Source organism: Pelobates fuscus, chromosome 1, assembly GCF_036172605.1.
Source record: "Pelobates fuscus isolate aPelFus1 chromosome 1, aPelFus1.pri, whole genome shotgun sequence".
Taxonomy (NCBI): domain Eukaryota; kingdom Metazoa; phylum Chordata; class Amphibia; order Anura; family Pelobatidae; genus Pelobates; species Pelobates fuscus.
In genome coordinates this window covers 729,249-744,857 of record NC_086317.1, presented here as the reverse complement: position 1 = coordinate 744,857, position 15,609 = coordinate 729,249, and the positions used below count along the sequence as shown (strand labels likewise).

The 15,609-nt window shown below is 45.8% G+C and overlaps 1 protein-coding gene across 4 annotated transcripts in view; it reads right to left on the bottom strand.

The window, feature by feature from the left end:
- The window catches only part of LOC134601104 (high affinity cGMP-specific 3',5'-cyclic phosphodiesterase 9A-like), a 99,608-nt gene extending 98,816 nt beyond the window's left edge, over positions 1-792 (bottom strand). For all 4 annotated transcript variants that reach the window (XM_063445538.1, XM_063445557.1, XM_063445550.1 and 1 more), the window contains exon 1: positions 708-792. In XM_063445538.1, the coding sequence (XP_063301608.1) occupies positions 708-721 (14 nt within the window). In that variant the 5' untranslated portion in view covers positions 722-792. The remainder of the gene's footprint in view (positions 1-707) is intronic.
- Between the last annotated feature and the right edge of the window lie 14,817 nt (positions 793-15,609).

The following is a 15,609-nucleotide window of genomic DNA, read 5'->3' as shown; positions in this document are numbered from 1 at the left end:
GCCCAGTACAGTATAAAGGATATACAGCGCCCAGTACAGTATAAAGGATATACAGCTCCCAGTACAGTATAAAGGATATACAGCTCCCAGTACAGTATAAAGGATATACAGCTCCCAGTACAGTATAAAGGATATACAGCACCCAGTACAGTATAAAGGATATACAGCTCCCAGTACAGTATAAAGGATATACAGCACCCAGTACAGTATAAAGGATATACAGCACCCTGTACAGTATAAAGGATATACAGCACCCTGTACAGTATAAAGGATATACAGCACCCAGTACAGTATAAAGGATATACAGCTCCCAGTACAGTATAAAGGATATACAGCTCCCAGTACAGTATAAAGGATATACAGCACCCAGTACAGTATAAAGGATATACAGCGCCCAGTACAGTATAAAGGATATACAGCGCCCAGTACAGTATAAAGGATATACAGCTCCCAGTACAGTATAAAGGATATACAGCACCCTGTACAGTATAAAGGATATACAGCACCCTGTACAGTAGAAAGGATATACAGCTCCCAGTACAGTATAAAGGATATACAGCGTCCTGTACAGTACAATATAACAAATATACTGTGTCCAAACAATGTATCGTACCAAAATTCTACTTATAAAATGAGAAGATAAGATGAATAATATGATCCTATACACCCAACATGAGACTTTATATATTTTTTTTTTTTAAACTCACGTATTGTTTTCCATTTTCCTTTCTGAAGTTGAAATCGAGGAATAACTGTGAAACGTCTATCAATTTCCAGGTCTCAACTGTCAATTTCTGTTTCTGAGCCACTAACCAAACCCATAACCACAAACAATGCCCAGTAACTAGGGGATGAACTAGTTAAACCTCATTCCTCGTTACCATGACCTGCTCAAACCCATTATACATAGTGACACTTCGGGAAAGTCCACTCCAGAAATTCAAACTCACTATACCAAGAGAGATTGTCACTGTACACAATATAACTAGAATAAACAGCGTGCACACATGATACATCATATACACAATGTCTAATATACAGAAATAAAAGACAAATATATTTTGGCAGAACCACAGCTTGTTCGGGTGTTTTCGACTTGTACTGTGTGTTTTCCCTTGCCTTTCGTATATTGTATCCCGCTCCCTATTCAGGAGTGCTCCTAAGAAAGGAACCCCATCGTCTCCCCAATGGGGACTACCTTGATATCCCATTTAGAACGCTAGTTAAAACGTTCAAGTAGAACTGATACCGGAGAAACTGACGGAAGCCAAGCACAGAGAGATGGACACAGGTTTCTTCAGGAAGGAAGAGATTCTTTATTGGATCACCGATCGGGACTCAGAGGGACTAGCGTCACCAAAATACAGCAAAGTCTGAGTACTGAATACATAGAGTACATTCCTTATATAGCACTGTAGCTCCTCCCACAATTAACTACACCCACACATACCCTTAACCTATTTAATGAATAGAGTCTAAACTCATCCATCCGGTCTAACCACGTGGCTCATCTGATACAAAGGAGAGGGACGCGTAATTCCAGTTCTTACATTCCTGCACCTGGTCAGTACAGTGATGACAGTATCTTAGCTACGTGTAATTAACCAACTGATACTACAAACACATATACATACATATGCCTTGTGGCAATCTTAGCCTGCTAAACTTGTATTTTACTGGAATTACATCACATTCCCCCCTTTGATGCCTCTGATATTTCACAATTACTTGAGGCATCACTTAACCTTGGTTTGCATATACCTCAGGTTACCATGAACCAGACCAGACTTATCTTATGATGTGAATCTTCAACATTCATCTTCTTGCATTGGTTCTCCCTGATCTAGAGCCTTATACTTATATATCGCCATTATCTGTGCAGCAGCCTTCCTCTCTGCTATACTTCCTATCAGGCTTTGCACAGACCTAACTACTAAGGGTATAAGACACGGTAGGAGTAGACACAACAGTAAAATCAGTAGGACTCCACCTACCACTGCCTTAAGCCCTCCAAACCACTCATACCAGCTACCAAACCAACTACTTGGATTGTACCCTTTCCATACCTGAGTAGGCACATGCGCTAGTTTAACCATATGGCTAGTAAGCTCAGCTATTGCTTGCCCTTCGTCATCTATTTGAAGACAGCAATTACTTAGGTTAAACTTCCCACATACACCTCCCTCTACTGCCAAAAGGTAATCCAAGGCTAATCTATTTTGGTAGACTGCTGTCCTCATCCTGGTGTTATGCTTCGCTAGAAGATTGAGCGCTTGTGATGTCTCATTTGTGATAATCTCAACCACCGCCTGTAATCTTATAATACGGTTGAGCATATAAATAGGGGTTCTATAACCAAAGGTACCATCCTCAGCCCACGTGGCTGGCCCATAGTAATCTATAATACGCTGGGGAGGCCATTCATCATCTTCCCAGGCGCCTATCTCTATGGGTCCCCTTTTCTTCCTATGATTCACATCATACACTTTAACACCTAAAGTCTCACCTGTTTCAATCGGTAACAAGAAGAAGGATGGTTTGAGCATACCTAACACACATGCCCCTTCCCAGTCCTGTGGCAGCTCCGAATAGGCTTTCTTACCACAGATCCAGTACAAATTTGCTGGGGCTCTCCAAGTAGATGTGATGGATAGATCAAACCACACATCCTTTAAATTGGCATATCTAGCAAACGGGTTAGATGGTTCTGAGACATTTGAAGCCGACCACCAAGTTGTATTCTTTGTATCATCATCATAAGCTTTTTGCCCTAGACAAGTTAATTCTCCTACAGAAGTATTATACATTATTCCTTTCCTTGCTATGCAAACATAACCTATGATGGAGGTCTTTAATCTCCACTCAGATTTACCTCTAACACTCATATGATAATCGGCTTGTGTAGATATTAATTGGTCAACTGCCTCAGAACCGGACATTACCTCCTTTGCTTCCCAAGGCCATTGGTCTCCCATGTTAGTACCTCCACACACATAGCAGTTGGTAACATTAAGACTACCGGCAATACTTTCAGCTAAATCGATGAACAGGTTTTTAGCATTATGGGGGATCTTATTATCTATACTCATCTCTTCGTAAAAGGAATGGTATACTTGATGAGTCTGGGAGGATACCGTATCAGTCTCTATTCCTATAAACAATAATGTCCCAGGATCTAAACCCGTCCCGTATATTTGAAACCCAAATAAATTTCCATACTTATCTAAGAACTTGTCGGGGTTATTAATGAGTATATGGACTGGGTTGCATTCCATAGACTTACAATAAGGGCTAGTCGGCAACTTAGTCACTATCATGTCTTTGTCTACTGTCTGTCCCCAAGTTGCCCACCCCACACAAGACCAATATGGGCAAAAGTTATAATCTCTATTTGGGCATCTAGGACTTACATATTTATTTTTTGCTACTGGGACAAATATATTTATCGTTAGACCCATACGTCCTCTCCCATCTAAGATCCCCACATACATTCCACGGCTTTCTACCACTCGATATCGCTTTACACGCATCAAATAGCAGAACACCCGAAGAATGTACGGATTCTAACACCGTTTTATTAATTAGGGTCCCCTGAGGATCTCCATTCCTGAGAGTCAACCAAATTGTACGAGGCTGATACTCCGGACTGAAGCACTTAGGTTCTCCTACTCCTAAATGGCACACACTATAATCTATATTTAAGTATCTACATCTCGATACATCTCCTTTACATTCGTATTGTGAATGCCAAATTAGGGTTTGGGAAATATGGTTACCTGTTCTCGTAGTCTTAATGCATACCTCACAGCTAGGAGTGTCGGTACCTCTACCTTCCTGAATATAAAAACACATATAAATAAACACTATCAAAAGCACATCTTTCGCCGTCATCCTCAGTCTTCGTCCGTGCGATGGCGCCTCAGCTTCCAGGATGTGAGGGGCTGCAGGGAATGGAGTTCTGCTCATCTTCACAGGTGTCCCTTCGAGACTTTCCTGGCTTATACACTATGTGATGGTAAGCGGACAGGCTTTATTATGGCCTTCTCACTCACACCTGTAACAATAAAATTTGTAATCCACAATAATTCCTCGTTACTCCGACTGAGTAGTGCGTTTTAACCGGATCTTGCAGGGATTCTCTGGATCTGCTGTAACTTGCCAAGAATCGACTGCTGCTGGTTTAACCCTGGAGTGATGTATCCACGGAGTCACTTCTGCTACTTTTATTGCTGTAGGGGTAGACAAAAGAACAACATAAGGACCTCTCCACTTGGGCCCTAACGGTACATTATTCCACTCTTTAATCCACACTTGATCTCCTGGATGATAACTATGAACAGGGGGATAAATATTCACAGGTAATCTATCTTGTACCCATTTCTGTACCTCCTCCATAGTTTTACCCAACTCTACAACCTGCTGCCGAGTAATTCCTTCTCCCAACTGACTCAAGTCCCCCCTTAAGTTACCAAGTACGGGAGGTGGTCGCCCATACATGATTTCAAAAGGAGAGAGGCCCATCCTTCTGGTAGGGGTACTGCGGATTCGCAATAAAGCTATGGGTAAGAGAACGTTCCACTTAAGTTGGGTTTCCTGACACATTTTAGCCAACTGGTTCTTTATAGTTCTATTCATTCTCTCTACCTTACCAGAACTCTGGGGTCTATATGCAGTATGAAGCCTCCACTTTATACCAAGCATATGAGTCAGTTGTTGTAGGCACTGGTGAACAAAAGCTGGACCATTGTCCGATCCTATAGAACAGGGTAGTCCATATCGGGGTATTATTTCTCGTAGCAGGAATCTCACAACTTCTCCTGCTTTCTCTGTACGAGTAGGACATGCTTCTACCCAGCCTGAATAGGTGCACACAATTACCAGCAGGTAACGATGTCCACCCGATTTAGGCATCACTGTAAAGTCTATTTGTAGATCGGACATGGGGAGTCCCCCCATAAACTGAACTCCTGGTGGCTTTACTGGTCCTTGTCTTGCATTATTCTTAGCACACGTTACACATCTACGTACAATGGCCTGAGTCAAGTTGGACAATCTTGGTATGTAGAAATGTTTTCTAAGAGATTCTTCAGTACTGTCTCTCCCAGAATGTGTCCCGTTGTGATAATTTTGGACAATTTCTACCGCTAGCGATGCTGGTATAACTATTCTTCCATCTTCTAGCTGATACCACTTGTTCTCCAGATACTTTCCCGGTTCAGTCTTTAACCACTCCTCTTCTTGAGCTGTATAAACTGGAGTCCATTGGGACAGTGGAGTTGGTATAAGAGCAGCTATATGCCCCACATACTCCTGTCTTCCTGATTCAGCAGCACGCTTAGCTGCACTATCTGCCATCCGATTTCCCTTGGTTACATCACCATCACCTCTCAGATGCGCTCGACAATGTATGATACCGACTTCTTTCGGCTCCCACACTGCTTCCAATAGTTGTAGGATTTCAGCTGCGTACTTGATTTCTTTGCCTTCTGAATTCAGTAGTCCTCTTTCTTTATACAAAGCTCCGTGGGCATGAGTGGTTAAAAACGCATACTTAGAGTCCGTATAGATATTTACTCTTAAACCTTCAGCCAATTGTAACGCTCGTGTTAGTGCTATTAATTCTGCCTTTTGTGCTGATGTTCCTTTCGCCAGTGGCCGAGCTTCTATCACCTTGTCTATTGTTGTCACTGCATATCCTGCATAGCGGATCCCTTCTTTCACATAACTACTGCCGTCGATGTAATATTGAACATCGGGGTTCTGGATGGGAAAATCACGAAGATCTGGTCTACTTGAGAATACTTCATCCATTACTTCCAAACAATCATGTTGACTTTCAGTAGGTTGTGGCAAAAGGGTAGCTGGATTTAAGGTGTTTACAGTCTCTAAATGCACTCTTGGGTTTTCACACAACATTGCTTGATACTTGGTCATACGGCTGTTACTAAACCAATGATTTCCTTTGTAATCCAACAACGTCTGTACTGCATGTGGGACTCGTACATAAAGTTCTTGACCCAGAGTGAGTTTATCGGCTTCAGCTACTAGCAGGGCGGCTGCAGCTACGGCTCTTAGACAAGGTGGAAGTCCGCTGGCCACTGCATCCAGTTGCTTAGACATGTAGGCAACAGGTCTTTGCCATGATCCCAAGTACTGTGTCAATACTCCCACAGCCATTCTTCTTTGCTCGTGTACATATAAGTAGAATGGTCGTGTGTGATCAGGTAGACCTAATGCTGGGGCACTCATCAAAGCCTTCTTCACATCTTCAAATGCCGTTTGCTGTTCTTGGGTCCATAAGAAGGGGTCGTGCTCTGTACCTTTGATAGCTGCGTACAGAGGTTTTGCTAGTATCGCATAGCTGGGAATCCATATCCTACAGAAGCCTGCTGCCCCCAAGAATTCTCGCACTTGTCTTCTATTCTTGGGTATTGGTATTTGGCAGACAGCTTCTTTTCTCTCTGGCCCCATAATTCTTTGACCTTCAGAGATATGGAATCCTAGATACTTGACAGTTGGCAAACACAACTGAGCCTTCTTTCTAGACACCTTGTATCCTGCCTTCCAGAGAATGTGTAGTAGATCGTGCGTTGCTTGCTGACAGATTTCTTTTGTAACTGCTGCTATCAACAAGTCATCTACATATTGTAACAATACACACTCTCCTGGGATGGACTCGAAATCCAATAGATCTTGACTTAGGGCTGAACCAAATAGGGTAGGTGAATTTTTAAACCCTTGGGGCAGTCTTGTCCAAGTCATTTGGCGTTTTGAGCCCGTTACAGCGTTCTCCCATTGGAAAGCGAAAATACATTGACTTTCTGCGGCAATTCGGAGGCAAAAGAAGGCATCTTTGAGATCTAAGACTGTGAAGTAAGTAGCCCCGCCCGGAATTAAAGCAAGCAGGTTATATGGATTGGGTACAACTGGATGTATGCTAACAACCGCATCATTGACTGCTCTTAAGTCCTGCACAGGTCGATACTCATCTGTGCCGGGCTTTTGAACAGGCAGCAATGGGGTGTTCCAGGGGGAAGTACAGAATTTTAGGATACCATACCGTATGAACTTATCCAGATAGGATTGGATGTTCTTCTTAGCCTTCTGCGGAATGTGATATTGTCTTAGGCTCACTGGATAAACCCCATGTTTCAGTTCAATTTTTATTGGTGGAATATTGCGGGCCAGTCCTGGTGGGTTGTTCTCTGCCCAAACTCCTGGTATGTTAAACAATGTCTCATCACTCCTAGGGTTTTGGCTAGTCAACACTGTATAAAGTCGCCACTCTTCTTCCTTTGGTACGGATAAAGTCATAATACCTGAAGGTCCATTAAACTTTAAAGATGTTGTTCCATCTGGTAGGAACGTAATCTGCGCTTGTAATTTGGATAGCATATCACGTCCCAGCAATTGGACTGGACATTCAGGCATATAAAGGAATTGGTGTTTTACTACGTGGCCTCCCAATGTACAGAGTCGACTTTTAAGAACCGGTCTTTCAGCACTTCTTCCAGTTGCTCCTATCACAGTAATAGTCCTTCCAGATGGAGGAGCAACTAGATTAGTCACCACTGAATGTTCAGCACCAGTGTCGATCATGAACGCACTCCTTTTCCCCCCTATTGATACATCGACCATAGGCTCCGCTCGACCAAGGGGGATGGAGCCCGGTCGGTATCAATAGTCCTCCATGACCGTGTCAGCCAATCCTACAAAGTCCCTACCTTCTCTATCGCGAGACCTTTGCGCTGCTGGAATATACCTGTCTTCCCTATTCATATAGACCTTATTAGCTACCTCCATTAGTTGGGAGATTGACATACCTGCAAACCCTTCTAACTTTTGTAGCTTGCGCTTAATATCTCCGTAAGCTTGGCTGACAAAGGCGGAGTTAACCATTCGGGAATTGTCTGCGTCTTCCGGATTAAAGGGGGTGTACAAGCGGTACGCCTCCAATAATCGGTCATAAAAGACACTGGGCGCTTCATCGCTTTTCTGGATCACCTCAACTGTCTTCGACATGTTAATGGCTTTCTTTCCTCCGGCTTTCATGCCAGCAATTATAGCGTCTCTATAGGCTCTGAGTTGAACCATATCAGCACCATTTACGTTCCAATCGGGATCAGTGTTGGGATAATGTGTTGCGGCCCATGCTGCTGGATTAGCTTGGTTCAAAGCACGGGCTCTATCCTCTAATGCTTTAATGGCTGCTTGATTTATTCTTGTCCTTTCCTCATTGTTAAATAAAGTCATTAATAACTGCTGGCAATCAGCCCATGTCGGATTATGTGTCTGTACTATTGAGGTGAACAGATCAGTCATGGCTTGTGGTTTCTCAGTATACGAGGAATTATGGGTCTTATACGAAGACAGGGTCAGCGTGTGCCATTTGACCTGCGGCATCGATATAAGCTGACCCGGGATTTAAGCGAAGAGGCATCTGATAGTGCTTTAATTGTTGGGCACCAGTCAACTGTCGGGTTTGGATGGGGCTACGTAGGGAAGCGTCAGTCATGGGTTCCGGTCGAGGAGATATAGGGTATGGGGATGTGGGAGGTTGGTTTTGGGAAAAGGTAGTGAATAGAACACTTCGGGCCGAGCTAGATGAAGCTTGACCGGAAGTCTGAAGTGGCGCCAAATCAGGATATTCGTTTCTAATGGGGGTGGGTTCTGGTTCCGGAAGGGGAGATTTAGTACGAGGGGGGGTGGATCCTGTACTGGAGGAGGAAGCGGAAGTGGATGAGGGTAATGAGGGAAGGGTTACAGGACTTCCTGTATTTGCGTCACTTCCTCTTACCGGAAAGTAAGGGGGCGGCAAAGGGATCTCGGACTCAGGGGGCGTGTCCAAAATGGGCCTAACACCAGTCCTAGTGGACGAACAAGTCCTAGCTACCATGAGGCGACACTGTTCCTCGTGGCATGTCCGGAGCCATTTTGGCGAGTCATTTACGGCCTGTCTCCAACAATCAATATAAGGAAACTGGCCGTAAAGTTCAGGCCTACCTGATACAGCCACGTGTAAGCGCTGTACCAGAGTTGGATCCAAACTGCCACGTGGCGGCCATGCCGCAACCAAAGTAGGCCACTCCCTAGTGCACAAAGTGACCAAACGTACAGGAGACATCTTTACCCCAAAATCACAAACTTTGAATCCCTTTTTAAAATTCTTAACCATACATCCTAAGGGATCCGGAATCGTTGACTGCGACGCACCCATATTTAACAGTGGAACGTCGTCGACAACGATTACTATACACGCGTACTATTCAACAGTCACACCCGTTTCCTCTGGCAACAGCACCACGTGGTACGGTTACCAAGTGAAACGTACACAATAACAATAAACACTCAGGGAATTCCCGTACACACACAGCTGCTACACCAGTCACTATATAATCAATATTATGCCCTTTGGCGTAACTACACAGTCACCCACGCTATAATTCTCTATATACGAATTACCCGTCTATAACACACCCCAGTAACATCGTCTTTTACAAATAGCGGTTACAGTACGGTTAGCATAGGTCAAAGCACAAGTTAAGGTCACAATACAATTATTAGTGGTTATGGTGTTAAACATGCAATGGACGACAATGATTAGTACTTATTATACAATGTCAGTAAATATACAGGGTTATGGTACCGTGCACTATAATACAGCAACACACTATTAACACTCTCGCTAGACGGCTGAGCTCGCGCTATCTAACAAGATATACACTTTACTAAACAATCGTTAACACATTTACAATTCCCAACTAAACTATTGGCCAGTACCTTGAATGGACTACCTAAAACTATATACACCCGTTTTGGTTAGCCACACTGCCCAATCACCACATATACATAGCGAGCTAGAGAACCGAATTTACACAGGCGCCTCTTAGTCGCACTATACAACGAGCTAGAGATCCGAATTTACACAGGCGCCTCTTAGTCGTACTATCAAAAGTCTAGTGGGTTCCAAATTTACACGCCTTCCCACTTAGCCCAGATAGGATGAGAACTAGCGAACCGAATTTACACAGGCGCCGCTTAGTCTCCCGGTCCCTCCGACCTAGCGAACGTAATATACACCCTAGAACGCTAGTCTAGACAAGACACCGGTGTCCGGCTAGGGCTATTTACACCAGGACCCCGCCTGACTAACCAAATCAAACGGTCTGACTAAAGAGCGTTCGATCGAGCGGTGCGCCTTCGCTCCTTCCCTCCGACAGAGGGGGCAGATACAGATTCAAAAACCCCTTTGGGCCTACCGCACAATCGGTATACCCCTAGCGGGTCCTGCCGTCTAAAACAGCAGTTATCTTACCTCCTCGTTCCTGAACCTGAGTTCACACTCATCGACGGGGACACCCCAGCACTTCTCACGTAGAGGCCGATGATCTCCTGGACAACAGACCAGTGGCGCCGAGACGAAGGGAGGTCCACGCAGAAGTTCAGGGGTGCAGCCGTAGAGAACGTGGGCAAAGATAGACCGTCTCACGCCTCTGCCTCTCAGCTACCGTTGAACGATGAGCTTCCCGGCCAATGCACCAAATGATACCGGAGAAACTGACGGAAGCCAAGCACAGAGAGATGGACACAGGTTTCTTCAGGAAGGAAGAGATTCTTTATTGGATCACCGATCGGGACTCAGAGGGACTAGCGTCACCAAAATACAGCAAAGTCTGAGTACTGAATACATAGAGTACATTCCTTATATAGCACTGTAGCTCCTCCCACAATTAACTACACCCACACATACCCTTAACCTATTTAATGAATAGAGTCTAAACTCATCCATCCGGTCTAACCACGTGGCTCATCTGATACAAAGGAGAGGGACGCGTAATTCCAGTTCTTACATTCCTGCACCTGGTCAGTACAGTGATGACAGTATCTTAGCTACGTGTAATTAACCAACTGATACTACAAACACATATACATACATATGCCTTGTGGCAATCTTAGCCTGCTAAACTTGTATTTTACTGGAATTACATCACAGAACGTTCGCACTCGCAACATAGGTGTGAAACCGCAATTGAAGCAGTTGGTGAGTACTCCCCTGGGTGGCCTCCATTTTGTATAGACAAACGCCAACCAGGGGGAGCATTTGTACCCAGAAAGGAGATGCTTATCTTGCAGGTTTCAGCACCTCGCGAATGGAGATTAGTCAGGGAACGTGCCATTGTGAGGTTGCCTGAGGTTGGTGGGGACACTTTTAGGGCACTGGCTAGTTTGGCGGGCTTTTCTGTGCCTGGGAGACAAAGGGACGGTCTCATTTCCCACACCTTGGCTCCTAGGCACAGAGGCTCCTGGGGATGAAGACCTCCCTGTTGTCCTGTGTGGGAGACCCCTTACTTGAGTGATGGGCTTTCCATAATTGGGAGACAAAGGGACAGCAACCCCCCACCCGATCCCACGCTTGGGCTCCCTAGTGTAGAGAATTTTGGGACAGGACCCCTCTTTGTGTGTGTTGAAGACCCCTTGCATGGGGCCATGCATAAAAAACGTGTGTGCCTCGATAAAATTGTGTTGTACCTCCAGAGATGTGTATCGTCCAGTTACTGGGGGGAAATAGGTCTCTTGCTATTCTAAGTGGTTCCTGAGCAGCGGAGGTAACCGATAAGGTTACCAGGGGTCCACCACATAATTTTTTTAAAAACAGAGATGAATGATTTTTAAAAAAGTATTACAGATATTAATATGCCTTTTTCTTTGAATTCTTTGACTTTGTAATCCGTTTTAATGCACGTCATGTTTCAGGTCACATGATTATGACATCATCTGGCCATTTATTTTTTAAATTTGTATAATCTATATAAAAAGGACAGGTTCTTATCTCTGAAACAGTTTGAAAAAATCTATTGTCAGGTGAAACACATTAGTATAATATCCTTTTTTGGTTTTATAATTCATTTCTAATAAAGGTAGTGTTAATTATTCTACTCTGGACTCACCTGATTACATCTCAGAACATTTTGTTTAGAAAATCTTCTTTTTGCAGAGAGCACTATATTTTGGTTTATTTCCTTTGTATATACCCTCATCGGTGAACATCTATTACTAACAATCTGAGCATGGAATTCCAACATTCTTATAGAGACCTCTCCTATATCCATCTTCTACCAGATATGGCCCCAAGAAATTCCTAATCAAAAGATCAAGGCAACAAGTATATCCACAGGTGGGGATTGTACCGCCCAGAAGCATACGCTCTTGTGACAAACTGCCATTTGCCACTGGGCATTGTAGGAAACTTATGGCTAGCCTCCTACCCTACGACTATGGCCCCAGGACATATTACACGTTAAAAACTATATCTGGGCTTAATGAATTTTCATTATGCTGTCTGTGGCTCTTTAAATGGGCTGTACAGAGACTAGGGACACATAGAAGATGTTTAAATGCCTTGTTGGAATTCGGTAGTAAAACCGTTCTTATGGTTCAGTACGAATTCCGTGTGTAAAATATAGGTGGCCGCCATTTCGGGACTTTACACGTGTTCGCGGCCATCTTGCGCACGAACAGCGGTGTTTGCCTGTAACCGCATGGAACTAAAAACGGATACGCAAACAGGCGAACACCGCTGAGTCCTCCAGACCTCCATAAATTCGTACTGTAACTACCGAACGTCCCACCGTTCGGTAGTTATACTTAATCGTCTATGGGGATTTCAGCGAACACCGAGATTCGAATGGATGGCAAGATTTTCGTGTCTTTTCACCGTGCGAACGGAGACCGACCGCAAGGCCAAAACTCATGGAACTATTTTCGGCTAGTTGGTCTGTGCGGTCGGTCAAAACTTTGGAACTCTGTATCTCCCGAACCATTTGTCCGAATTGACTGATTTTCGGATATGTTACTCCCCTGAACAAGGGCTATCCAGCAATGCTGGATTTAAAGGTGTACCCCCTGTTTTTAGGGTACATCCAGAACTTGACTAAAAATGTGTTTATCTGAGGGGAGGAGACGTGGGGAGGAGACGTGGGGGTGTTACCATGCATGTGATTGGTTAATTTCATCCTCCCCCTGGGAGTGTCCTGTGTGTACCTTTTTGTAATTAAAAGCAGGCTGGGTGTCCCAGTCCTTAGTTCTTCTTGACCCTTCAAAACGTAGCCTTGTCTCGTTATTGGAGGGAATTGCTGTATCACACTGGGGATTGCTATGCTCTGCATATTCCCCTGAGCTTTCAATCACTTAGCTCTTTTAAGAGCTTGTTCCGGATACGCTCTCCTGGAGGAGAGGTCTTCCCCACACGGTCCTGAATGCTGGAGGTTCATTCCAGGGTGGAAGGAAGACGGCGCGGCTCCAGTTAAGCTACGGCGGTTGTGGAGCGTGCGGTGGTTGTGGTGTCGTCTGCAGTGCTTGGAGTCCTCTGTAAGCGCTAGGAGCATCCATCAACGGAGGGTACTCGGTCGGAGTACACGGAGCTCCGTTACATTGGTGGCAGCGGTGGGATGGCGTCCTAGTGCGAGGAGAAGCAGCTCAGAGACACTGGTAACGTTTGGAGTTACAAATTGAGGGCAACGCTAGCCATTGGGCAGCGTCCCTACCTACAGCAGCATGGAGCAGGCATGGATAGAGCCCTGCGAAGAGCAACTCAAAATGGTACGTTGCTACGAGGGTGACAATTACATTGAGGAGGTAAAGAGGCGGTTGGTCTGCTATGGCCCAGACCTTACAAACGAGGTGGTCTCCAAAGTAATGCGCCAGTTGAGTGCTGAGAACCGTGCGGCAATGGCATTTGAGCGACTACTGTGGAAGTTGAGGATATGGACACCCAGTCTCAAGCAGTATGTGTTACAGCAGGCTAAAGGTGTCGTTCCTCCCCCCCAGCTGCAGTGTGAACCCCAGGTGGCCGAAGGTGTCGTCCTTCCCCCCCAGCGGCAGTGTGTACCCCAGGGAGCTGAAGGTGTCGTCCTTCCTCCCCAGCGGCAGTGTGTACCCCAGGGAGCTGAAGGTGTTGTCCTTCCTCCCCAGCGGCAGTGTGAACCCCAGGGGGCCGAAGGTGTCGTCCTTCCCCCCCAGCGGCAGTGTGTACCCCAGGGAGCTGAAGGTATACCGGGATACCTAGGATACCGGGTGGGTTGTGGGACACAGAAGCCGGAGCCCGCCAAAGTGGAGGCAGTAGCTAGCTGGCCCCGTCCCCTCACTAAGACCCAGGTACTGGTTTTCTTGGGGACAGCCGGCTATTATAGGAAGCTCATCCACAATTACAGTGCCATCGCAAAGCCCCTCACCGACCTGACCAAAAAGTTCCTACCCAGACAGGTCCGCTGGACCCCAGAGTGTGAGCAAGCATTCCTGATTAATGCTTGTCCTGTCCTGGCTGCTTCTAATCCCAGAAAACGCTTTCTTGTTCACACAGATGCCTCCATGTTTGGATTAGGAGCAGTGCTGAGCCAGGTCGGGGATAATATCGGAGAACACCCCGTGGCTTACCTCAGCAGGAAGCTGCTAAGGGAGGTAAGCTACACCGCCATTGAGAAGGAGTGCCTGGCGGTGGTGTGGGCACTCAAGAAGCTGCAGCCCTATTTGTATGGACAGCAATTCACTCTGCTCACGGATCACAACCCGTTGGTGTGGCTTAACCGGGTCACAGGAGACAATGCCAGGCTGCTCCGGTGGAGCCTGGCCCTACAACCCTATGACTTTACCATCCACTACCGACCCGGTAAGCAGAATGGCAACGCTGACGGGTTGTCCAGACAGACAGCCCTAGACAAATGATCCGTGAGCCCTCTCCCCGGACATTCCCCAGCTGATCCGTCGGGATCAGGCAGTGAATGCCGGTTGTTGGTTAAAGGGGAGCAGTGTGGCGGGATTGCCTAAACTGTGAATTGCCTTGTTTCTTTTGCGTGTGCATGTGGCTATTAGAATGTGTGTTTGCCCTCTTTCCTATTCCTTTCTCTATAATTTTGCCTGTAAAACCCTACACTACACTTTTAGAACGTTTACTTAGAATGTTCACTCCTCGCTAACGAGGTGTGAAAACCACAAACCGCAAGGGAACAAGCGCGTTGTGCTTCCATTGAGTGGCCGTCGGTTCGCATTGCCCACCAGTTGGAGCATTCGTCTCCCGAACAGTGCCGGACCACCATGATGCTCCAATTAGAACATTCACACCTCACTAACGAGGTGTGAAGGCCGCAGACCGCACGGGAACCAACGAGCGGCGTGTGCCGCCCCTGGATGGCTGCCGGTTCATATGGCCGAATGGCCACCAGGGGGAGCATTCGTCTCCCGAATGGCCTGTTTACGCTGCCTTTGATCCCGGTGTCAGGGATCACCCTACCCGCTCCCAACTGAGCTATAATCGCTCCTTGTGGCGAAACCGACCTCGCCACGTGTCCTTGGAGGGGGCTGCTTGCCTGCCTCTTGCCTTTGGACTATGGACCAGACTTTATGGGAATGTGATACCCCAGATAGCTATACCATGGAGCCTATTCATATAATGAAAGACTATGGGAAAGACTTTAGCTCCATGGCAATTGTACTGTGTGAGTAGGATCTGCGCGCTATTCGGTAGTTTTGTGCGTGCAGATCCCAGCTATCTGGGGATAGGTGAAATGTCTGTGTGTTATGTGTAAATGTGACTTTATGTATTTTAAAGTGTTT